We start from the raw sequence: 25,895 nt of genomic DNA on the forward strand, positions 1-25,895 counted from the left end.
TGGTTGCAATCATTTCAACTTCCTTGCTTGTTTTTTCTATGATCGCATTACATGTTGCAATGGATGTGTTTGCATCCTCATCTTCATTTTCATTGTCAGGTTTCTCTTCTTCAATCAAACTCTGGTCGTCATTAGATTCAGTCAGGTCTTCGTCATCAGGAAACTTCATGGCACGGATGATGTTGAACTTGTGCTTCTGTCCATTTATGTTCAAATTGATCTCTCCTTTGTAAACATCAATCTAGGCACGACCTGTTGATAAAAATGGTCACCCCAGGATGATGGGCACATCTTTGTCGGCTTCGTAATCTAAGATGATGAAGTCGACTGGTAATATAAATTTGTCAATGGTAATCAGCACGTCCTTCACCTTCCCCTCTGGGTGTACCAGAGATCTATCTGCAAGTTGGAGAGTCACGGTCATGGTGCAAGTTGCCCCACATTCAGCTGCTTAAAGATTGACAGAGGCATCAAGTTGATGCTGCCTCCAAGGTCACACAATGCCTGCCTGATGTACAGTCCTCCTATGGAGCAAGGTATAGTAAAGCTCTCAGGATCGCTCATCTTCGGTGGAATTATTGATTTCGAACTCTGTTTTAACGCCACCGTGGCAAACTTACCAGTGCCCCTCTTCTTAGTCACCATATCCTTCAGAAACTTCGCATATGCCGACATCTCCCCAATCTCTTCAATGAATGGAATATTAATATGCAATTGTTTTAACATAGATAGGAAGCGTTGGTTGAACTTGCCTGATCACAAAGAGAAAATGGGAACAAAGTTAGTCGAAGTTCTTTGACAGAGATGTTTGAGAACACAAAAGTATTGCAGATTTCAATAAAGCTATAGAGGTGGGCATGCGGGTCCTTGCCACGCTCGCCTCTGAATTGTCCTGCAGTCTGGATCATCTGTAGCATCACCGGTTTCATTTCAAATCTGCTTCCATCGAGGGCAGGCCTCATGATTCCCGGAGAGAAATCATAGAGTTTTGGCGATGCATAGTCCCTAATGGGTGTATTGCGATTGTTAGCCAGCAAAATTAGATTCGCCATGACATTGTTTTCGTTTGGTGCTCCATTTCCAGGTTTCTTTGCCATCTCTTCCTTATCTGACTGTTGTTGTTGGCGGTCTCTCAATCTCCATCTAAATTTCCTTTCAATCTTCGGGTCGTTATTCGCAAGAGAATGAGAGTCTGCAAAGAAATCAGAAAAATTACCGTTAGCACACTATTTTTGTCCCCAACAATGCCACCAAAAACTTGATGTGTTATTTTACGAAGTGAAATTATGGATGATATGTGATGGTGAAATTGTGTTGAGCATTCAAGTTTCCTCCAGCAGAATCTAAGTGAAAACCCCAATAAGTTTCCTGGTAAGTTCAAGGTCGAACTAAGGGACTTGTGAAAATAGGTTACGGTGGTAATTTTTAAAAAACTTTGCTGTAACCGGTAACTCAATTAATTGTTGGTTTGGTTGTTGATTGCGATAATGAAAAATAAACGAATGTGACGGATTTGAGAAAAGTCAGTTGTGTGATAGATGCACTGAGTATGCGGATGAATGGGTTGAGAAGGTCTTTAGCTAGTGTTACTTAGGAATGCGTCAGACTATGCGATCATGCTACAACCATGCACAGTGATAACTGGCAGAAATGCAAGTTATTAAACCTTTTATTTAGAGTCATGAGAGCTAATAAGTAGAAAATGCGGTGATAATACTTAGAATTTGTGAAAAATTGTTTTGCGTCGATTAGTACCTAAATCCTCACTGATTCCAATATGATGCGTTAATCTATGCCAAAGTGTCTTTTTTTGTAGCTATCGCAAGAATCAAACGCATGCGTTTGAAGTAAGAAATCATAGACAAATGCATGCGCTGAAGCCAGACGATCGCAAAGACAAATGCATACGCTAAAAATTGGATTGCATGCGTCCATCGCATGGAATTTCCGCTGATCGAATGCGTCCATTGCACGAAAGTTGCGGTGATCAAGTGGATGCGGTGATCATTTAGGAATTGCGGCCACGGAGTGACAACCATAATAGAAGGACGATCGCAAGATGGGAAGGTCGCATTGATGCTTTAGTTGAATCAAGCTCGAACGCATACTTTTGGAGTATTAACGAGATAAGACGATGTGACATTTCCCATATCGCGACAAAAGCAGCAGTGAGCCATAACGCGATCATGATAGGTGTCGGCGTTTAAACTCTATAAATAGCCTTTTGGACCTTTATTTCAAGACATCCGAACTTCTGCCTCAAGGCAGAGGTTTGTGATCACAGATGAGAACTTGAGAAAGATTTTCAGTGAGAATTCTTCACCTCCATAAACCATACCGAGTGACGAGCGGAGCTTTCGCTAGAAATAGAGCTCGAGAGAGACATCTCCACTATTCATCCATGACACCACTGGCAGCCTTGATGCAGAGTCCTTCATTTATCTTCTAACCCCTGTATTGTATTACATTTTAGCTTAAGATATTAAGACATTTTGTAATCAATGCATCTTTTGATTCCTTCAATGCCATATTCTTCTTCATCTTTATCTTTATCATCATTTACCTTGATCGTTTATTTATCAAAGGTGATCGCATACTTAATTGTGTAGCCTAGAGATGGGACACATGTAGCAACCCACCGAGAGGTGTGCATTGTGTGAGTACAGTGAATTAATCCTCTTTGCTTGGTGAAAGGGCTGTAGCAATGCTTGTCTATGGGTTGTTACATTGCCTGTCTATAAGCTAAATAGTCACGTCTAACTGCTTGAGAAGGTAAGAGATGGAACGCACTAAAGAAAAGTATGCATTGTTCCTAGAGATGGCACAATCTTATGCTCGACGCAACCATGCACTATAGAGATATAGTCATGCGGCTGACCATCGAGAGGTGTGCGATGCGTTAGTGTGACGAGCTAGGATTACTCAAGTGATTTAAGATAATAAACATTACTATGCATTAATGGTTGTTATGTATCTATCTATTTTCATCGCAAGTCTTCTATTGCTCATTCTGTTTAGATAGGAGTAGGAGTAGTGTGTAAATCCATTAAATTTTTTCTTTTTTATTTTTCTTTTCATCGCCTCAAACACATTGCTTCATAAACATTATTGAGTGACAAGTCCCTGTGTTCGACCTTGGATTACCCGAGAAACTTGTGTTTGCGTTATACTTGGCGCGAGCGTAAGAAAACTTGTGATAGGAACACGTGGTTATTGCACACTAGATTAACACATTTTCACTCTGAAGCATGACCTCTAACACATGGGCATAAACGAATAGCTTAAGCCATGTCTAATGCATGATTGCGTGCACAACCCCATCCGTCCCTAATAAATTTTTCCTACCCAACAAGTTTTTGGTGTCATTGCCAGGGACTTGGCAGCTAATGTTTTGTGAAGTTTGGTGTTTTCGCAGGCACCCTTTCAATCTTAGGCGTATTGTAGATTGTGCGACCAAGATGCAAACAATATTTGGAGTATAGGCGATGCATCAAAAGTCAAATATTGACCCCGAGATAGAAAGGCTATCTGTCGCATGAGCTAGAAGCAGTTTTAGGCGCATGCCAACCATCATGCGTCCAACAATTGCTAGAAGCTCCAATGGTCAGGGCGAGCCCCTTGACCTAAGCAGTTGAGAGTCATCTCCTGCATGGGAGACTCCTTGCGGTGACAACACTCTAATTTCTCTAAGGACTACTCTATCTTTACGTTAATTTCTTAGTTTAGTTTATTGTTTTTATTTTTATTATTTTGGATATGCGGCAATTTCCTTGGTTTTGGTGTGTTTGCTCCTTGTAGGTGCGATAATAATCTCCTCGATGCGCAGTTACAACAGAAGAATCTTCCACATCCTTCAATGCATGGCTTCAATCGCATGAATTCCAACGCATTGTCGCATGCGTAGTTCTACTTAAGGTTCTGTTCTTGTTATCTTTTATGCCTTATCCTTTTGAAATTCTCTGTCTGATTTCAATTCTTTGCGATGCATCTATAATGGTACAAATAATTCACCGCATCCTCTAACTATATCGCACGGGTCTCCATACTTTTAATAGCTTCTTCAAATTGTGAAAGTCTAAAGTTTTATTGTGTGCAAACCCTTGCTCAAGAATTTGTTATCACATTCTTGTTGAGTTTGTTTTTAGCTTGCAGTGAGAATGCTGCCACCCTCTAAGTTTGGGGGTGGCAGCGGTCTCGGAGAATTGCGTTCATCACATTGCGATCTTTCCTTCAAAAAAAAAATTTGAAAATAATAACTCCACTGCCAATGCAATAGGGAAACCCATGTTGACAAGAATTGAGTTATGAAAGGCACTTACCCGTAGTTGGATGTCCGCATGACACCCGTGGAGGCAAGACAAAACGAAGGTAAGTCGCCAGGATTAACGCATAAGCGTAACTCCTCTGTCGGGCGCAAGCCAAATTAAGCAAGACATGAGTTAAGTTGAATATGGAACGCAACCGAAGTTGGATGCCCGCATGACACACGTGGGGGTAAGCCAAAATGAAGAGCATAACCACGTTCAATGCCGCATTCGAATAAGTAACCGCATAATCTGGAATTGTTTTGAACGAACACATTCTCAAGAGTTGAACGCAAAGATGTGGTGAATGAATAAAAAGTTTTTGAGCAAAGGCTTAACGAATTTAACTTAGAAAATATTTCTTTGGAGAAGTAGCCGAAGTGGAGGAAAGCATTGCTTCCATAGTTAGAGGCACGAGTAAATTATATTACGAGAAGATGGTCATCGCAAAGAGACGCCATAGTTAGAGGCACGAGTTAAGAATTTCTTGAGTATAACGCATGCTTGAGGACAAGCATGATTCTAAGTTTGGGGGGGTGATAACTGGCAGAAATGCCAGTTATTATAAGCCTTTTATTTAAAATCATGAGAGCTAATAAGTAGAAAATACGGTGATAATACTTAGAATTTGCGAAAAATTATTTTACGTCGATTAGCACTTAAATCCTCACTGACTCCAATATTATGCGTTACTCCATAACAAAGTGTCTATTTTTGTAGCTATCGTAGGAATCAAATGCATGCATTTGAAGTAAGCAATCGCAGACAAACGCGTGCGCTGAAGCCAGACGATCGCAAAGACAAACACATGCACTGAAAATTGGATCGCATCCGTCCATCACATGGAAGTTGCGGTGATCGAATGGTTCCATTACATGAAAGTTGTAGTGATCAAGCGGATGCGGTGATCATTTGGGAATTGCGGCCACGGAGTGACAACCATAATAGAAGGACAATTGCAAGATGGGAAGGACACATTGATGCTTCAGCTGAATCAAGCTCGGATGCATACCTTGGGAGTATCAATGAGATAAGACGATGTGACATTGCCCATACCCCGACAAAAGCAGCAGTGAGCCATAATGCGATCATGATAGCTGTCGGCGTTTAAACTCCATAAATAGCCTTTTGGACCTTCATTTCAAGACATCCAAGGCAGAGGTTTGCGATCACAGATGAGAGCTTGAGCAAGATTTTCAGTGAGAATTCTTCACCTCCAGAAACCATACTGAGTGACGATCGGAGCTTTCGTCGGAGATAGAGCTCGAGAGAGACATCCCCACCATTCATCCATGGCACCACTGGAAGCCTTGACGCAGAGTCCTTCATTTCTCTTCTAACCCCTGTATTGTATTACATTTTAGCTTAAGATATTAAGACATTTTCTAATCAATGCATCTCTTGATTCCTTCAATGCCATCTTCTTCATCATCTTTATCTTTATCATCATTTACCTTCATCGTTTATTTATCAAAGGCGATCACATACTTAATTGTGTAGCCTAAAGATGGGATGCATGTAGCAATCCACCGAGAGTTGTGTGTTGTGCGAGTATAATGAGTTAATCCTCTTTGCTTGGTGAAAGGGTTATAGCAATGCTTGTCTATGGGTTGTTGCATTGCTTGTCTATAAGTTAAATAGCCGCGTCTAACTGCCTGAGAAGGTAAGACATGGGCATTGTTCCTAGAGATACACACAATCTTAAGCTCGACGCAACCATGCACTATAGAGATATAGTCATCGGCTGACCATCGAGAGGTGTGCGATACGTTAGTGTGACGAGCTAGGATTACTCAAGCGATTTAAGATAATAAACATTACTATGCGTTAATGGTTTTTTTGTATCTATCTATTCTCATCGCAAGTCTTCGATTGCTCAATCTCTTTAGATAGGAGTAGGAGTAGTGTGTAAATCCATTAAACTTGTTCTTTTTATTTTTCTTTTCATCGCCTCAAACACATTGCTTCACAAGCATTATTGAGTGACAAGTCTTTGTGTTCGACTTCAGATTACCCGAGAAACTTGCGTTTGCGTTATACATGGCGCGAGCGTAAGAAAACTTGTGATAGGAGCGCATGGTCATTGCACACTAGATTAACGCATTTTCACTCCGATGCATGACCTCTGATGCATTCGCGTAAACACATAGCTTAAGCCATGTCTAACGCATGATTGCGTGCACAACCCCATCCGCCCCTAATAAATTTTTCCCAAGTAATAATTTTTCCTACCCAACACACAGAAAGTCATTTTCCAATGCAAATGTGGTGCTCCTAAGTCTAGGACGCATGCGTTGAATGCAAAAGTGTCCATAAAGCTTATTCCTAAGTCTCTACTCTTATCCTATGCGATGATGCAAAATGCATAAAGGCAAGGTGACCGCATACAATTATATCCTATCTCTAGGATGCATACGATGCGTTATTAGCAAATATTGCTTATTCCTAAGCTTCTATCTCTTGATTATGCATTCTAATCTAACTTTCTCGAGCCTAGATTCTGACCTAACCTTTCCAAGCCTAGATTCTGTCCTTGGACTACCCTCTTAAGTATCTCTAATGGATGAATGAAACATACATAATACAAGATAATCGCATAGAATGAAGATTCCCAGTTGTGCTAGCTAAATGCTTCTCAACCTATTCAATAGATTTAGCTACTCATGCGTAAATAATAGAGAGTGAACAGATATGGAGAAGTAAATTCCATTTCAATAAATTAGTTTGAGTACAAAATAACAATGGAAGATGAAGGTATAGAGAGCCTGGTAGAAATTCCTTGTTGACCGAGGCTTTTACACTGTTAATCTCTATTCGGTTCCAAAGATATTCCTGCTTTTGCAGGCGTCGACCTTCTCTCTGTTCTTGAAGCTTCCGGTGCTCTCCCAAGCTTACCGGAATGATCTGTCGGCACAACCTCCTTCCCTCGTGTTCGCCATAAAATTAAAGAAAATCTAAGAACAAGGCCAAACTATGAACAAACTTGTGAACTCGTAAGATCGTGAATTGGTTAACCCCTTTTCTGAAGGATGCCGTTAGTATTTATAGAACTTCCAGGGTGAAAGGCGGCTTTTCTCTCATGATTGCACAGATGGGACGACTCTAATTCCCTGACTGATGCGCTGAATATTTGTCACCGAAAAGCTAAATGTACTTGGTCTCGTTAGTGGCTGTCAACTTAATTTGGATTTGATTGTCATCAGCTTTCTGTACCATTGTGATTAATTATGCCTTTCACCCAGATGCGCCCACCAAGTTGCACTGACCAGGTTGCAGCAATCCTTCTTGAGCAAATGTTGCAAGCACAATCACTGCAAAGCCTTGCAGTAATGCTGCGTTCGACCAATGATTTTCTATGATCGCAATTTCTACCTTGCGTCAACGCATTTTCTGCTTAAAAATACAAAAATCAACTATTCCTATGCAATGAATGCATGCGATCGCAATATTATGAATTTGATGCTTTTTGGACGCAATTTAACATGTTTTATCAACATAAGCCAACATTGTTTAAGAACTTAGCACTATGATAACATGTATTTTTACTCGTTGATAGCCCGTTATCACACGTTCCTTTCTTTCTCCCTCCAAAGTTTTTCCACTCCGCAATGTCACAGCTTGACATTGTACTTTATCTGATCCCCTCGGGTTGTGTGGGAGTTCTGTTGAACTCGGCAGGGCCCCTTGCGGTCTGCTCTTTAGCGCGCTCACAATCTAGCCCATCTGCAATTCTAGATTGCGGATGGACGTAGCCTAACTTTGAAGCACGGTTTCGTTTTTCTCTATATACTGCTTCAACAAGCTTTCTAAGGAGGAAGATTGCGGCAGTTGCGAGCTACTGGCTTGATTGCTTGTCTGACCGTTATTTCGTGGGAAGAATCCAGGTGGCCCTTCTTTCTGTGCCACAGATTGGAAATTCTGCTGTTGATTCTTCCATGCAAAATTGGGGTGGTTTCTCCACCCAGGGTTGTAGGTGTTAGAAAATGGATTATTTTTCACAAAGTAAATAGACTGTGGATTCTACGGGCATTCTTCCATTGCGTGTCCATCACCGCAAGTCGCACACCTTGCGATGTTTTGATTAATTGCGTTTACTTGCCCATTTTGTGTTGGGCTGCTGATTGCGATTCCCTGAATTAGGTTCATCATTGCGGTCATTTGATTCTGTAGCGAAGTTATAGCACCATTACTTTTGTTGTTATCCTTGATTCTCAGTCTCTGATCACTATCTCTCCAATCCTCGGGGTTTTTAGATATATGATCCAAGATGTTCTTAGCCTCATCATACGTTTTATCAAGAAGACCACTAGCGGCTGCCGCATTGGCAGCAGTCTGCAAAGTGGGATTTAAACCATGATAAAAGATTTTCATCTGAAGGCATTCTGGCAATCCGTTGTGTGGACAGTCCCGGACCAATCTCTTAAACTTTGATTTTCGATTTTGTGAAGTGGAAATGTGGATGATATGCGTTGATGAAATTGCATTGTGCACTCAAGTTTCCTCAGTAGAATCCAAGTGTAAATTCCACTGAGTTTCTTGGTAAGTCCAGGGTCGAACACAAGGACTTGTGAAAACAAGTTGCATTTGTAATTTTTATGAAAACTTTTCGATGGCCAAATAAATAAATTGTTGGTTTGTTGTTGATGCGTTAATGAGAAAATAAACAAACGTGGCGGATTTGAGAAAAGTCAGTTGTGTGATAGATGCCTTGAGTATGCGATGAATGGGTTGAGAAAATAAACAAATAGTGCTTATTCCTAAGCTCCTATCTCTTGTTTATGCGTTCTAATTTGACTCTTCCGAGCCTAGATTCTAACCTGCAAGCCTAGATCCTGTCCTTAGAATACCCTCCCGAGTATTTCTAATGGACGAATGAAGCATACATAATACAAGATAATCGCATAAAATGATGATTCCCTAGTTGTGCTAGCTAAATGTTTCTCAACCCATTCAACTAATTTAGCTACTCATGCGTAAATAATAGAGAGTGAACAGATATAGAGAAATAGATTCCATTTCGATAAATGCGTGGAGTACAAAATAACAATGGAAGTTAAAGGTAGAGAGCCTGGTAGCAATTCCTTGCTGACCTAGGCTTTTACACTGTAATCTCTATTCGATTCTAAAGATATTCCTGCTTCCGCAGGCATCGACCCTATCTCTGTCCTTGAAGCTTTCGACGCTCTCCCAAGCTTATCGGAACAATCATCGACACAACCTCCTCTCTCGCGTCCACCTTATAACGAAGGAAAACTATGAACAAAGATGTGCAAACTGAAGTATGAAATCTCTAACTGTTGAACCCCTTTTTCCAAAGGATGCCTCTAGGATTTATAGAACTTCCAAGGTAAACGGCGTCTCATGATTGTACAGATGGGACGGCTTTAATTCATGACTGATGCGTCGAATATTTGTCACCGAAAAGCTGAATGTATTTGTGATCGTTATCGGTTGTCAACTTAATTCGGATTCGACTGTCATCAACTTTCTGTCGCATCGCGATTAATTAGCCTTTCACCCAGATGCGCCCACCATGTTGTGCTGTCCAAGTTGTAGCAATCCTTCTCGGGCGAAAGTTTGCAAACACAATCATCGCAAAGCCTTGCGGTGAAGTTGCGCTCGACCAATGATTTCCTATGATCGCAATTCTTGCATTGGATCAACGCATATTCTGCATAAAAACACTAAAATCAACTGTTACTATGCGATGAATGCATGTGATCGCAATATTATGAAATTGATGCTTGATGGATGCAATTTAACATGTTCTATCAACACAATCCAATATTGTTTAAGAACTTAGCACTATGATAACGTGCATTTCTGCACGCTATCACACCCCCAAATTTAAACAATGCTTGTCCTCAAGCGTAAGCTAAAGATTCCTTTAGCAAGTCAACCACAATGTTCTTTTCCTAGATTTCTCAAGGATACTTCGTTCAAGCCTCCTCTCAAAATATTTCTAAGACCTAGGGAACGCAAGCTTAACCTTAAAAACGACTTTACTAACTTCCAAAATATCGCATGATTTATTTCAAAAAGAAAAATTTCAACTGGGGTGTCAAATGATTTTAACCTTGCATATTTCTTGACATTATTATATTTTTTTCCTCTGACCTTACGCTGATCTGAGTGCCTTGTCTTTGTTTTGGCTTGCCCCCACGGGTGTCATGTGAACATCAAACTACGAGCAATGCACTCTTTCTCAGACTAAACTCATACCTACTTGATAGTGGAGTTGCGGTCATTTATTTATGCGTTGATCCTGGTGACTTACTTTCATTTTGGCTTGCCCCCACGTGTGTCATGCGGACATCCAACTATGGGTAAGTGCTTTTCACAACTTAACTCTTATCAACATGGGTTTCCCATTGCGTTGACAGTGATGTTGTTATACTCAATTTTTTTTTCAAAATAGCAAGGTCGAAAATAAATATCTCACCCCCAAATTTAAAATGCGGCAATGTCCTCATTGCCAAATGATTGAAATGAGTCATGCGATGTTCTTAGAAAGCTTTGTAAAGAGAGTTTGAAAGAAAGCTAGCAAACCCCTAACTTCTAGAAATATTTCATGAAGTGACTCTCTTAAAGTTAAGTCGACTTGAGTATATATGAAAAAATAGAAGCATATTTTTCATCATTGAAATCATACTTGGTAAAGAGACAGCATGCGGTGATTCACTAAATTTATCTATGTCATATGATTGTGGTAATCAAAGATGATGCAGTGATAAAAATTTTAAAGACTAACATGCGATGCGATAGCGCAGAATTTGAAATAAAGAATAAGGAAGAATACACCCATAAATTTGCGCTGTCGCCCGCATTGTGTATTAACGCATCCTTCTATGTAACATCTCCACAAACTTGTTCCTTAATCGTTGTAAACAAACAAAGAGAGGGTCAAATGATTTTAAACAAAACAACAATTTTTTTTTTTTTAGAATAAGTACAGTGTAGATAGATAGTCAGTAAAACAAAGTAGTTGCGATAATAGATAATAAGAAGTAAGATAAAAGTTCATGAAGTATTTGATGCGAGAAAAAGATATTTAAAAGGATTGCGTCCCTGATGAGGTTGAATCATATAATACTCAGGGACCACTTATTCCAGGCTGATTTGTTCACGTCCATGGTGGCTTTTCTCTCTTTTCTTTGTCCTTTGGGATCTTTACTACCTTAATCTGGAGTTTTTCCCCATGAATCATTACAATTTCGCCCTTGTGCACATCAATTTGAGCATGTCCGGTTGAAAGAAATGGTCATTCCAATATGATGAGCGCATCTTCGTCCGCTTTATAATCCAAAATGAGGAAGTCTACCGACAGGATGAATTTATCAATTGAAATTGCGGCAGTTTTCAACTCTTCTTCAAGGTGTATTCGGGATCTATTAGCGAGCAGGAGAGTTTTTGTGGGCGTAAGTGTGTCGGCATTCAATTGTTTGAAGATTGATAGCGGCATTATGTTTATACTTACCCTAAGATCTCATAGTGCTTGGCCACTGTAGGTCCCTCTGATAGAGCATGGTATCGTAAAGATTCTTGGGTCGCCCATTTAGGTGGGATCATAGCATTTTGCACTGCAGCCACTATTGCGATCTTTCCTTCCTCATTTTGTTCCTCTTTCAATCTTTGCGGAGTTGTTGGTGGTTGAACTTCTTCTGTTTCAACATCTAGAGGCTTAAGGATGGATGCAACTTCAGGGTCTATTTTCTCGGGCTTCTCCAAACTATAGGTCAACGGGTCTTCAGTAGTCACCGCATTCAAATTGGTCGCAGTGGGCTTCTCCCCTACTTCTGTAGTCATGTTGTCGCTTAGCAAGGAGACTTCTAAGCATTGTTCCTTTTTGTTACCCCCAGCATTGCGAGAGAGCTCAGTTGAGCTCGGTAACGCTCCTTGCGGTCTATTTTTCAGCTCGCCTGTAATTTGTCCCATTTGAATTTCTTGATTTCTAATGAATGTAGCTTGATTCTGAAGCACCGATTCGTTTTTCTCAATGTATTGCTTCAACAAGCCCTCTAAGGACGAAGATTGCGGTGTTTGTGAGCTACTAACTTGGCTATGCGCTAGACCGTTGTTTTGCAGGAAAAATCCAGGTGGCCCTCCTTTTTGTGCCACAGGTTAAAAGCTTTGTTGTTGATTTTTCAATGCAAAATTTGGGTGGTTTCACCACCCGGAGTTATATGTATTGGAATAGGGATTATCTCTCATGAAGCATACCGACTGCGAGTTTGTTAGGCATTCCTCCATCGGGTGATCATGTCCGCAAATGACACAACTTGCGGTCGTTTGAGTAATTGCACTGACCTGCCCTTTCTTTGCTCCCATATTATTAATTGAGATTCCTTGTATTAAATTCATCATCGCAGTCATTTGATTTTGTAGGGATGTGATTGCCCCATTGTTTGCGTCATTTTCTTTTATTCTTAATCTCTAATCTCTTTCCCGCCAATCCTCGTCATTTTTGGAAATGCGATCAAGTATACTCTTTGCCTTCTCATATGTTTTGTCGAGCAGACCACTAGTAGCTGCCGCATTGGCAGCAGTTTGTGAAAAGGGATTCAATCCTTGGTAGAAAATCTCCATTTGCAGGCAGTCTGGTAAGCCATTGTGTGGATAGTCTCTTACCAGCCGCTTGAACCTCGCCTAGGAATCGCTGAGCGTTTCGTCATCTTCTTGCTCAAAATTTGTTATTAATTTCCGTCTCCTAGCATTCTCAGTTGGTGGAAAGTATTTCTTCATAAACTTTTCCACCACCTATTCCCACGAAGTTATCTCTCCCGGTTCGAGAGAATATGCCTATTTCCTCGTCTGATCACACAAAAAAAATGGAAACAGAGTTAGTCGAACTTCCTCGGTAGAGATATTTGGGAACACAAAAGTGTTGTAGATCTCTATGAAGCTCCGGAGGTGGGCGTTCGGGTTTTCACCATGCCTTCCTTCAAACTACCCAGCAGCCTGGATCATCTGCAACATTACCGGCTTCATTTCAAACCTCGATCCATCTAACGCCGACCTCATGATTCCTGGAGAGAAATCATAGAGGTTAGGTGATGCATAGTCTCAGATGGGTCTATTGCGATCATTCGCCAGAAGGATGGGGTTGGCCATTATGTTATTCGAATTAGCGGCCCTTACTTTTAGTTGCTCCGCCATTCGTCTGAATATCCTCTCAATCTCCAGGTCGTAATTCACCAAAGATCGAGAGTCTGCAAAAAAAAAAAAAAAAAAATTACTGTTAGCACATTATTTTTCCGAAGTCCCTGACAACGGCGCCAAAAACTTGATGCTCGATTTTATGAAGTGGAAATGTAGATGATATGCGTTGATGAAATTGTGTTGTGCACTCAAGTTTCCTCAGCGTAAATATCACTGAGTTTCCTGGTAAGTCTAGGGTCAAACACAGGGACTTGTAAACACAGGTTGCTTTGGTAATTTTTATGAAAACTTTGCAGTGGCCAAATAAATAAATTGTTGGTTTGTTATTGATTGCATTAATGAGAAAATAAACAAATGTGGTGGATTTGAGAAAAGTCAATTGTGTGATAGATGTGCTAAGTATGAGATGAACGGGTTGAGAAGATCTTTAGCTAGCATTACTTTGGAATGCATTAGACTATGCGATCATGCTACCATCATGCACAGCAAGTCATTTTCCAATGCAAATGCGATGCTCCTAAGTCTAGGACGCATGTGTTGAATAGAAAAGTTTCCATAGAGCTTATCCCTAAGTCTCTACTCTTGTCCTATGCAATGATGCAAAATGCATAAAAGCAAGGTGACCGCATACAATCATATCCTATCTCTAGGATGCATGCGATGCGTTGATAACAAATAGTGTTTATTCCTAAGCTCCTATCTCTTGTTTATGTGTTTTAATCTGACTCTCCCGAGCCTAGATTCTAACTTGACCTTCCCAAGTATAAATCCTGTCCTTAGACTACCCTCCCGAGTATCTCTAATGGACGAATGAAGCATAATCAAGATAATCGCATAGAACGAAGATTCCCTAGTTGTGCTAGCTAAATGCTTCTCAACCCATTCAACTAATTTAGTTACTCATGTGTAAATAACAGAGAGTGAACAGTTATAGAGAAATAGATTCCATTTCGATAAAGTCATGGAGTACAAAATAACAATGGAAGTTAAAAGTAGAGAGCCTGGTAGTAATTCCTTACCGACCGAGGCTTTTACACTGTAATCTCTATTCTATTCTAAAGATGTTCTCGCTTCCGCAGACGTTGGGCCCTTCTCTATCTTTAAAGCTTCTGGCGCTCTCCCAAGCTTACCGAAATGATCTATCGACACCACCTCCTCGCTCGCGTCTGCCATAAAACGAAAGAAAACTATGAACAAAGACGTGCGAATTGAAGTATGAAATCTCTAACTGCTGAACCCCTTTTTCGAAGGATGCCTCTAGGATTTATAGAACATCCAAGGTGAACGGCGGCTTCCCTCTCATGATTGTACAGATGGGACGACTTTAATTCCTGACTGATGCGCCGAATATTTGTCACCAAATAGTTGAATCTACTTTTGATCGTTATCGGCTGTCAACTTAATTTGGATTCCACTGTCATCAGCTTTTTATCCCATCGTGAGCCTTTCACCCAGATGTGCTCACCATGTTGCACTTACCAAGTTGCGGCAATCCTTCTCGAGCGAATGTTTGCAAACACAATTATCGCAAAGCCTTGCGGTGAAGTTGCGCTCAACCAATGATTTCCTATGATCGCAATTCTTGCACTGCGTCAACGCATACTCTGCATAAAAACATTAAAATCATTTGTTCCTATGCGATGAACGCATGCGATCGCAATATTATGAAATTGATGCTTGATGGATGCAATTTAACATGTTTTATCAACGCAATCCAACATTGTTTAAGAACTTAGCACTATGATGATGTGCATTTCAACCCGTAATCAAACTTCGCCAAGGCATCATTGAGCGATTCGTCCATGTCTTGTTCAAAATTGGTTATGAGTTTCATTCGTCTAGCATTCTCAGTAAGTGGAAAATATTTCTTCATGAACTTCTCTACGACTTGTTCACATGAAGTGATCTCTCCCAGCTCGAGGGAATGCACCCATTTCCTTGCCTAATCACATAGAGAAAATGGAAACAAAGTTAGTCTAACTTCTTCAGCAGAGATGTTCGGGAATACAAAAGTATTGCAGATTTCTATAAAGCTACGACGGTGTACGTGCAGGTCCTCGCCACGCTGTTCTCTGAATTGTCCTGCAGTCTGGATCATCTGCAGCATCACCGATTTCATTTCGAATATGCTTCCGTTGAGGGCAGGCCTCATGATTCCTTGAGAGAAATCATAGAGGTTTGGCGATGCATAATCCCTAATGGGCCTATTACGATCATTAGCCAGAAGGATTGGATTCGGTATGACGTTGTTTTTGTTTGGTGCTCCGTTTCCAGGCTGCTCCGCCGTATCTTCTTTATCTGACTGTTGTGGTTGGCGGCTCTTTCTTAGTCTCCTTCTGAACGTCCTCTCAATCTCCAGGTTGTAATTCGCAAGAGATTGAAAGTCTGCACAGAAATCAGAAAAATTACCTTTAGCACACTGTTTTGCCTAAGTTCCCGACAACGGCGCCAAAAACTTGATGCGTTATTTTATGAGGTGAAATTATGGATGAAATGCGACAATGAAAATAAGTTGAGCACTCAAGTTTTCTCAGTGGAATCCAAGTGTAAACCTCACTCAGGGACTTGGGAAAATAGGTTGCGGTGGTAATTTTTAGGAAAACTTTGCGGTAACCGATATCTCAAATAGTTATTGGTTTTGTTTGTTGTTGTAATGAAATAAATAAATGTGGCGGATTTGAGAAAAGTTTGATTGTGTGATAGATGCACTGAGTATGCGGATGAACGGGTTGAGAAGGTCTTTAGCTAGCATTACTTGGGAATGCATCAGAATATGCGATAATGCTACACCCATGCACAGCAAGTCATTTTCTAATGCAAATGCGGTGCTCCTAAGTCTAGGACGCATGTGTTGAATGCAAAAGTGTCCATAGAGCTTATTCCTAAGTCTCTACTCTTTTCCTATGCGATGATGCAAGATGCACAAAGGCAAAGTGACCGCACACAATCATATCCTATCTCTAGGATGCATGCGATGCGTCAATAGCAAACAGTGATTATTCCTAAGCTCTTATCTCTTGATTATGCATTCTAATCTGACTCTCCCGAGCCTAGATTCTAACCTGACTTTTCCAAGCCTAGATCCTGTCCTTAGACTACCCTTCCGAGTATCTCTAATGGACGAATGAAGCATACATAATACAAGATAATCGCATAGAATGAATATCCTCAGTTAAGCTAGCTAGGTGCTTCTCAACCCATTCTACAGATTTAGCTACTCATGCGTAAATAAAATAGAGTGAATAGATATAGAGAAGTAAATTCCATTTTAAAAAATGATTTTTAATACAAAATAACAATGGAAGATAAAGGTATAGAGCTTGGTAGCACTCCCTTACTAACCGAGGCTTTTACACTGGCAATCTCTATTCGGTTCAAAATATATTCTTGCTTCTGCAAGAGATAGCCCTCTCTCTGCTCTTGAAGCTTCCAGCACTTACCCGAGCTCACTGGAATGATCTATCGGCACAACCTCCTCTCAGTTACGCCTTAAAATAAAAGAAAATCTTAAAACAAGGCTAAACTATCTAAGGAAAAATTCTCCAACTCTTCGAACTCGTGAACTTGTTGAACAGGTGAACAGGTGAACCCTCTTTTCTGAAGGATGCTTTTGGTATTTATAGAGCTTCTGGGGTGAAAGGTGGTTTCTCTCTTATGATTGCACAGATGGGATGGCTTTAATTCTCTGACTGATGCACCAAATACTTTTCACCGAAAAGCTGAGTGTACTTATTAACATTAGCGACTTGTCAACTTAATTCGGATTCGACCGTCATCACCTTTCTGTCCCGTCATGATTAATTATGCCTTTTACCCAGATGCGCCCACCAAGTTGCGTCAGCTCTATGCAACAATCCTTCTTGAGCAAATGTTTGCGAACACAAATCACTGCAAAGCCTTTTTTTGCCCCGTTGATTTCTTCTGATCGCATTTTTTGCCCCGCGTCAACGCATATTCTGCATAAAAACACAAAAGTTAATTGTTTCTATGCGATAAACGCATGCGACCGCAATGTTATAAACTTAATGCTTTTTGGACGCAATCTAACATATTTTATCAATGCAAACCTTCATTTTTAATAACTTAGTACTGTAATAACATGCATTTCTTCCCGTTATTAGACACCCTCACTCCTCATGTCTAACATGAAAGAATTAGGATCACTTCGTTTGTAGAACTTTACAAATTCTTGTAACAACTACAGAGCAGGCCGTATCCAATAGTGTTACCAGAATAAGGTACCCATCCTTATCCATGTACTATAGATCATTTTGACTATTTACTCGAACCTGATCCACCTTTATGTCTTCACATAAAGTTCAAGTACTTATCCAATAGTCAAGGGACTTTTAGGTTTATTGGATTTCTATTCAAGTAATAGATTTATTCAATAACACCTTTATTGAATTTTCAGAATAAGTTCTATTGTTTACATACCACGAGTTTTAGGACATAAAACCCAACAGTATACATCTGGGTGCTACTTGGGTGTATAGCATAGGCTAACTCATGAGCCTCTTCTAACACGACATTGTTCAACAGCTCATCGTTAAGAACACATAATCTATCATCTTTCATTAAACCTCCATCTGGTCTCAGAATAAAATTTGATCTCTGTTGTTGTTTAACTTTTTCAATCAACTTACTAAGATATCATCTGTCATTTGAGTCCTTATGACACAATCTACTAGAACAACCTTCCCCTTAGCTTATTTGAATTCATGTAATAACCTTCCCCTTAAAGAATTCAACATGTCTCTAGAACAACTGGACTTCCTGCTCAAAGCATGCGCTACCATATTATCTTTCCTGCTCAAAGCATGAGCTACCATATTATCTTTACCTGGATGGTAATCAATGGTATAATTATAATCTTTTATCCACTTCATTGATCGTCTCTATCTGATATTCAACTCCTTCTGATCAAATGTATATTTCAAACTCTTATGATCTACAAAGATATGGCACTTCTCACCATACAAGTAATGCCTCCATATCCTTAATGCTAATACAACAGCTGCTAGTTCCAGATCATAAGTAGGGTAATTACCTTAATGCTTCTTTAGCTGTTTAGAAGCATATGCTATAACTTTACCATCTTGCATCAACATACATCCCAATCCCTGTCTAGATACGTCGTAGTAAATCTCAAACTCTTTTCCTGGCACTAGAAGAGTTAAGATTGGCACAGTCACCAATCTTTACTTCAAATCTTGAAAACTTCACTCACAGTCATAAATCCATCAAATTTAGCATCCTTTCTGGTCAAATTGGTCAATGGAAAGGCTATTTTCGAGAAACCTTCCACAAACCTCCTGCAATAACTTGCAAGACCAAGGAAACTACGTACCTTTGTGATTGAGGTAGGTCATTCCCACCTGACTACAACCTCAATCTTTTGTGGATCAACACTGACTCCTACTACAGACACCGGTGTCCTAGAAATACCACATGGTCTAACGAGAATCCATACTAAACTTAACATATAATTATTTCTCACGTAATGTTTGCAATACTATTTTCAAATGCTTTACATTTTTTTCTTTGTTATTTAAATATACTAGGATATCCCTACGAGGTGATCCATACTTCCACTCACGCTCTCGAGACCTGACTAGACATGGTATGAAAACAATCATAAACTGATCCAAGTATGGATGAAATATCCTGTTCATCAAATCCATAAACAATGTTGAAGCATTAGTAAACCTAATGGCATAACCATAGACTCATAGTAACCATATCTGGTTTGAAACACTGTCTTAGGGGTACCTGACTTCCTAACCTTCAACTAGTAATCTGATCTTAGATCAATCTTTGAAAATACTGATGCTCCCTTCAGCTGATCAAACAAGTCATCAAGGCGAGGTAAGGGATACTTATTTCATATAGTTACCTTGTTCAATTATCTGTAATCAATACATAATCTTAGTGTGTCATCCTTCTTCAACAAAAATAAAATTGGTGTTCCTCAAGGTGACAAGTTAGGCCTGATATAGCCCTTATATACTGATTCCTGCAATTGAGCTTTCAATTCCTTCAGTTGAACTGTAGCCATCCTGTACGGTGCCTGTGAGATAGGTGTCATTCCTAGTATCAAATCTATGGTAAACTCCACCTCTCTATCAGGTGATAACCCTGATAGCTCTTCAAGGAATACATCAAGGAACTGTTGCACCACAGGAACATCTTCTGGTCTCATCTTCTTTGGTGAAGAAACTGTTTCATGGACTAAGTATATTGTACAACCTTTACTCAGCAGCTTCCTACCCTTAACTGTTGAAATCAGACAAGTAGGGAACATTTTCTTTTCCCCTACAAACACTACCTTCGCCTGATCTAGTAATTTGAATATTACTTCTTTCTTACGACAATCCACAAATGCATGATGATTAAACAAGAATTCCATCCCCATAATAACATCAAACTTCAACAGTTCTAGAGGAATTAAATCAATCTCCATGTTCTTTCCTTCTATGTGAATTACACAGTTTCTATAATAATTATTAACTACCAGCACATTGTTGGAATATTCAAGAACACATGCACAGTGGAAGCAAGGATCGATAACGTTCTAATTACATAAAAACAAGAATAAGCACGCATAAGGGTTATAAATTACAACCTTTATAGAATCCATCACAATCTTCCTTTCCTGAGCTCGACTGATACCACCAATGGCAAATCCTCACTATTTTCCAGTTGAAGAACACGGTGGTGGGACCACTTTGTTATTGAAGACAAAGGAAATTCACTTTAATAAAAGGAGAGTAAAGAGATTTTGGTGGAAGAATTTAGGTCAATGGTCAAAAAAGCATTAGATTTTACAATATTCAGAAACCAAATTATTTATAGAAAAAATACATGCAAAATCCTATCTTGCTTGTCTTCCATCTCAAACTCCACTAACATGTAAACTTTAGGTGTCAAGCTTGGGAAGTGCCACTTCAAAGTCTACTTAGTTAGTGGGAAAATCCAACTATTTTTTTAATTAAAAAAAATGAAATACAATTTTTCAAATTTAGAAATTATTTAATTAAAATAATTTCAATTAAATAAAAAAACAAATTTAATATCATATATTAAATTGTCTTTGTCACCTAACTTTGATTAATCACATTAATCAATTTTTAAAAACACTTTCATACAATTTTTAAAAACACTTTCATGCTAAAAATAATTAATTATTCAATTGAAAATATATCTCATATAAAATATAATTTTTCCTAAAACCCGAATTTGAAAATTTCAAATTCCTACTTCACCTAGTTCTTCAATTTTGTCTGTATTGAGCTAGCAAGGGGACATGATGAAACTACAGCTCATGAGCTCTAACGATCTGATACTAATCGGTCAAAAACTTTAACCTAGTTAATCAATATTTGTTAACTAACAAGACTGTCCACTATAGCCTATAGTTGCACTCCCCTTACTGTAGATATATTATGTGTCCATTTGATATAACCATCATCAATAAGTGGGTCCTTCACAAGTTGTTCGTAACTTCAATTAGGTCAAATACTGAAATACCGCTAAGTTACATCTTTTCTCCTTAAGTACCATTGTTCCTCTAATGAACAATTGATTTAGGATCATAATCACTAAATCCATTCCATCTCAAACCAACGAGAGGATGTGGCCCTTTGTTCAAGACTCGGGATCAACCCTTAAGGAAATAACCTTTCTACTATCCCCAAAATGGGTAGGAGTGAATTCCATCTTGAAAATTCTATGTCCCAACCATCTACTCGGTCTTATCCCTGAAATGGGAGGCATATTAAGCAGTGATGTTGAGGTTACCCTCACCTTTCTAGATCAAGGGACAATTGTAAATAAACAAAGAGTTCATGGACAGCTCAAGATTTAGATTAAGGTATCTAGGTCATCAAGAAGTCAAATTAATCAGCGTTAACTCTAAACGGTGTTAATACGTAACAGTGATTCTTTCGTGGTCTGTCTTACACAATCTCATCGTGTAGAACACCCCCGCTCACATGTCTCTACATGAACGAACTAATCACATCATTTATGACACTTTACAACATTTGTAACAATCATAAAGCGGGTCGTATTCAATAGTAGCTCCAGAAATAGATACCTAACCTAATCCAAGTACTATAGACGATTTAGGCTATTTTACTCAAACTTGATTTAGTTTGTCTCCATATAAAGTCCAAGTATTCAAGATAATAGCCTGGATTTAGAGTTAATAAACAATTAACAACATTTGTCAGAATAAACTTCATATATGTTTACTGTTTACAAACTACGAGTTCTAGGACATACAACCCAACACACATAACCTACAAGGGTAGAAATAACTAACTTCATAGATATAGTTTTTAGAACCCTATCAATATTCAATGCAAACATGCTAGAAGTAAAGGAATAAGTCGCTTCTGGATCAAATAAAACATGTGGAGGTCTATCATGAATAATGATTGTACCATTAACGACATCTGATGCATCCTCAGTCTCTTGCTAGGTCATGGCATAAACCTTGCCCTACTGACGTGCTCATCCCATTGCACCCTTCTTTTTGGCACCACTAGTGCCTTCTTTTCCCGTTATGCCTACCTTAGGCTGCATCACTATATGAGATGCTGCTTTCTACTCAGTTTGTGCCTCTAAAATCAACTGGGGGCATTCCCTCATGTAATGCCCAGGTTGTTCGCACTGATAGCAAACATTCTATCCCTCATAACAATGGCCTGTATGAAATTTACCACATCTAAGACACTGAGGCTTTTTACCTGTACTAGCCACTGATTCCTCAAAACGTCCTGATCTAGATCCCCCCATCTATCTGACTAGATCTATGTCTGCCTTTCCTCTGCCGACTGCCAACTGTACTACCGTAAGAGGTCGCTGGCCCACTAAAACGAGGCCAAAAATCTCTCTTGTCATACTCTCCTGGCGTAAATTTCCCCTTCTCCCCTCTAGAGACGTTGTTGCCCTACCTGTCCTCCATCAAACTCTCGTCCACTCGCATAGCTATCTCAACTAATTGAAGAAAATGAATCCAGTTAGCTGTAGTAGTAACAGAAGTCCGTATGGCCCTCCTAAAAAAACTCTCAAAAGATCTACATCTGTTCTTCTCTTCAGTTATGATAGTACAAGCATACCTGGATAACTCAGTATAATTTTGCTCATACTCAGCAACCGTCATAATACCTTGAACGAGCTTCAGGAACTCGTTCATTTTTGCCTCACAGTATAAAACTGGATAATATTTATCTTTAAAAATTCGTTTAAACTTATCCCATGACATCTCTTCCAATCTGTTTCTTCGAGAGTCCATTACTCTCCACCATTGCTCTACTCGATTCTGTAGCAAAAATACTACCAACTTTACCTTGTGGTCCTCCAGGTATCCAGCTGCCTGGAAACATTTCTCTAACTGAATTAACCACAACTCAACATTTACAGGTCTAGTACTGCCATCGAAAGCAGTGGAACTCAGTGCCTTCATTCTCTCAATATCACACTTTTTTCAGGATCCACCTGTACAGATCCTACCCTAGCTGCCACTCTCTTAGTAATTCTATCAAAGACTGTATCCTCTATCTGAGGATCAGCTCTGACCTGAGGGGTACTAGACTCTCCCCTGATGTAGCTTCTTACACTATCGGTTCTCTGACTAACTCGGGATCCCTTTGAGCTCTAGGATCTCTGGTAGGGTGATGATCCCTTTTAGCCATCTGCCAAGTCAGTCCGTCACATATATATTATTAGGCTCATAACATTATTCATGTTTCTAATCTAATGCATGGCTCTATTCCCAAAACCGTATGCTCTGATACCAAATTATCACACCCCTCCCCATATTACCTTCTTAATCCAAAGAGAGATGTGAAGACAGCAATTGTCAACCCTCTTATGACAGTTACTGTCAATTTACTCATGAAAACCTATATCCTTAGCACCTGTTAAACCTGATTAGTCATTTATAATTCTCTAGAACTCCGCACATAATTCCAGCAACCAATTTAAACATATAGTTTACTGCTAATAAAAAATATCAACATATACATACATAACAGATTTAGAAACCAAACTTTATATAATAGAAACTCCACTTTATTCTCCCTATAACATCGATATAAAACTTAAACATAATGTTATAAGCCACCTAAACTGCAATCTTCCTGTGGGTCTGAGGAATGACTGACTGGAAAAACTGCTAGGCCTTCAGACATCAATCACTACCCGGGAAGGAAAACATTTTTAAGGAGTGAGCTCGAAAGCCTAGTAAGTGACTATCTGATAACGGGTAGAAATCCACGTTATTTCAGTGCTAAGTTCTTAAACAATGCTGACTTGCGTTGATAAAATATGATATATTGCATCTAAAAAACATTATGTTCACAATATTGCAGTTGCATGCATTCATCGCTTTACAATAGTTAACTTTGGTATTTTTTGGTAGAATATGCGTTAACGCAGGGCGAAAAGCGCGATCTCAAGAATTCAACGGTCGAGCGCAGCATTACCGCAAGGCTTTGCGGTGATTTGTGTTCGCAAACATCTGCTTAAGAAGGATTTCCGCACAGAAAGCTAATGACGGTCGAATCCGAATTAAGTTGACAGCCGCTAACGATAACAAGTACACTCAGCTTTTCGATGACAAATATTTGGTACATCAGTCAGAGAATTAAAGCCATCCCATCTGTGCAATCATAAGAGAGAAATCGTCGTTCACCCCGAAGCTCTATAAATACCAAAGGCATCCTTCAGAAAAGGGGTTCACAAGTTCACCTGTTCACCGATTTAAGAGCTTTAGCCGTGTTCATAGATTCATTTTTATTTTAAGGCAGAACAAGGGAAGAGTAGAGACACCGGAAGATCACTCAGGGCAACTTGAGAGAGAACCCAGAGGCATAGAAAACAGAGAGCAGGCCGATCCTCGCGAGAGCGAGATTATCTTTTGAACAGAGTAGAAAAGACAGTATAAAAGCCTGGAAAGCAAAAGATTGCTACCAGGCTCTTTATTCTCTTCTTGCATTGTTATTTTATACTTCATCTTTATATTTATACAATGGAAGTCCTTATTCAACATCTGTTCATTCTCTTAGCATGCATGAGTAGCTAAACTTGTCGAATGGGTTGAGAAGAACTAAGCTAACATGACCTAGGATCTTTATTGAATGCTATTATCTTGTTTTATGCTGTGCCAAACATCCCTTTAGAGCTACTAGAGAGAGAGTCTAAAGAAAGAACCTAATATTTTAGAGAGCTAGGTTAGAATCTAGACTCGAGAAAGCAAGTTTAGAACTGCATAAACAAGAAATAGGGACTTAGAGATATGCTCTATTTGCCAACTTGCATCGCTGCACCTTAGAGATAGGTATGATAGTATGTGGTCGACTTATTTGTGTGTGTGTCATGTTGTCATCGCATAAATAAGAATAGAGGCTTATGTGTAGGTCCTATAGACTTATCGCATATATCGCATGCGTTTTAACATTAGAAGCCATAGCATTCGCATTGAGAGATGGTTTACTATTGTATGTGTGTTGCATGATCGTATAGCATGAACGTATCCTAGGAAGTGTTGGCCGAAACTCTTCTCAACCCGTTCACCGCATACTCGTCCCATCTTCTGTTTTATCAACTCTTTTCGAACTCCACCACATTTGTTTATTTTTATTGCCGCAACAAGATTCCCAACAACTACTTGATTTATTTGGTTACCGCAAAATTTGTTGAAAATTACCACCGTAACTGTTTTCCCAAGTCCCCGAGTTCGACCCTGGACTTACCAGGAAACTCAGTGAGGTTTACACTTGGATTCCACTGAGAAAACTTGAGTGCTCAATGCATTTTCATTTTCAAAATTCATCCAAAATTCCACCTTATAAAATAACGCATCAAGTTTTTGGCGTCGTTGTCGGGGACTTCGGCAAAACAGTGTACTAACGGTAATCTTTCTGATTTCCTTACAGACTCTCAATCTCTGGCAAATTACGACCCAGAGATTGAGAGGACGTTCAGATGACGATTAAGACACAACCGCCAACAACAAGACAGAACCCCAAGAATGGCAGAACAACCGGAAGCAAGGGCCGCAAACGTGAACAATATAATATCCAACCCCATCCTTCTGGCGAATGACCGCAATAGACCCATTCGGGACTATGCGTCGCCCAACCTCTACGATTTCTTTCCAGGAATCATGAGGCTAGCATTAGATGGATCGAGGTTTGAAATGAAACTGGTAATGTTGCAAATGATCCAAGCTGCTGGGCAGTTTAACGGAAGGCATGGTGAAGACCCGCACGCTCACCTCCGGAGCTTCATAGAAATCAGCAACACTTTTGTGTTCCCGAACTACTCTACCGAAGAAGTTCGACTACTATGTTTCCATTTTCTCTGTGTGATCAGGCAAGAAAATGGGTGTATTCCCTCGAGTCGGGAGAGATCACTTCGTGG

At 39.6% G+C, this 25,895-nt stretch overlaps 2 protein-coding genes across 2 annotated transcripts; both read right to left on the reverse strand.

Annotated features, from left to right (window-relative positions):
* Positions 1-19,434: 19,434 nt before the first annotated feature.
* LOC150036214 (uncharacterized) lies at positions 19,435-19,926 on the reverse strand. Its single transcript, XM_090313595.1, has one exon. The coding sequence runs from the start codon at positions 19,924-19,926 to the stop codon at positions 19,435-19,437; it is 492 nt and encodes a 163-aa protein (XP_090169721.1).
* A 2,493-nt stretch (positions 19,927-22,419) lies between these two features.
* On the reverse strand, positions 22,420-22,935 carry LOC120077353 (uncharacterized). The gene has a single exon (XM_039031237.1). It carries the CDS (start codon positions 22,933-22,935, stop codon positions 22,420-22,422), a length of 516 nt encoding a protein of 171 aa, XP_038887165.1.
* Positions 22,936-25,895: the final 2,960 nt, after the last annotated feature.

This window comes from Benincasa hispida, chromosome 5 (assembly GCF_027475165.1).
Source record: "Benincasa hispida cultivar pf3 chromosome 5, pf3_genome.v1.1, whole genome shotgun sequence".
NCBI lineage: Eukaryota > Viridiplantae > Streptophyta > Magnoliopsida > Cucurbitales > Cucurbitaceae > Benincasa > Benincasa hispida.

What these genes read in the sequence shown, in the direction of transcription:
- LOC150036214 (XM_090313595.1), bottom strand. Translation starts at nt 19,926, where the DNA reads ATGGAGATTGATTTAATTCCTCTAGAACTGTTGAAGTTTGATGTTATT.
- LOC120077353 (XM_039031237.1), bottom strand. Translation starts at nt 22,935, where the DNA reads ATGAAGGCACTGAGTTCCACTGCTTTCGATGGCAGTACTAGACCTGTA.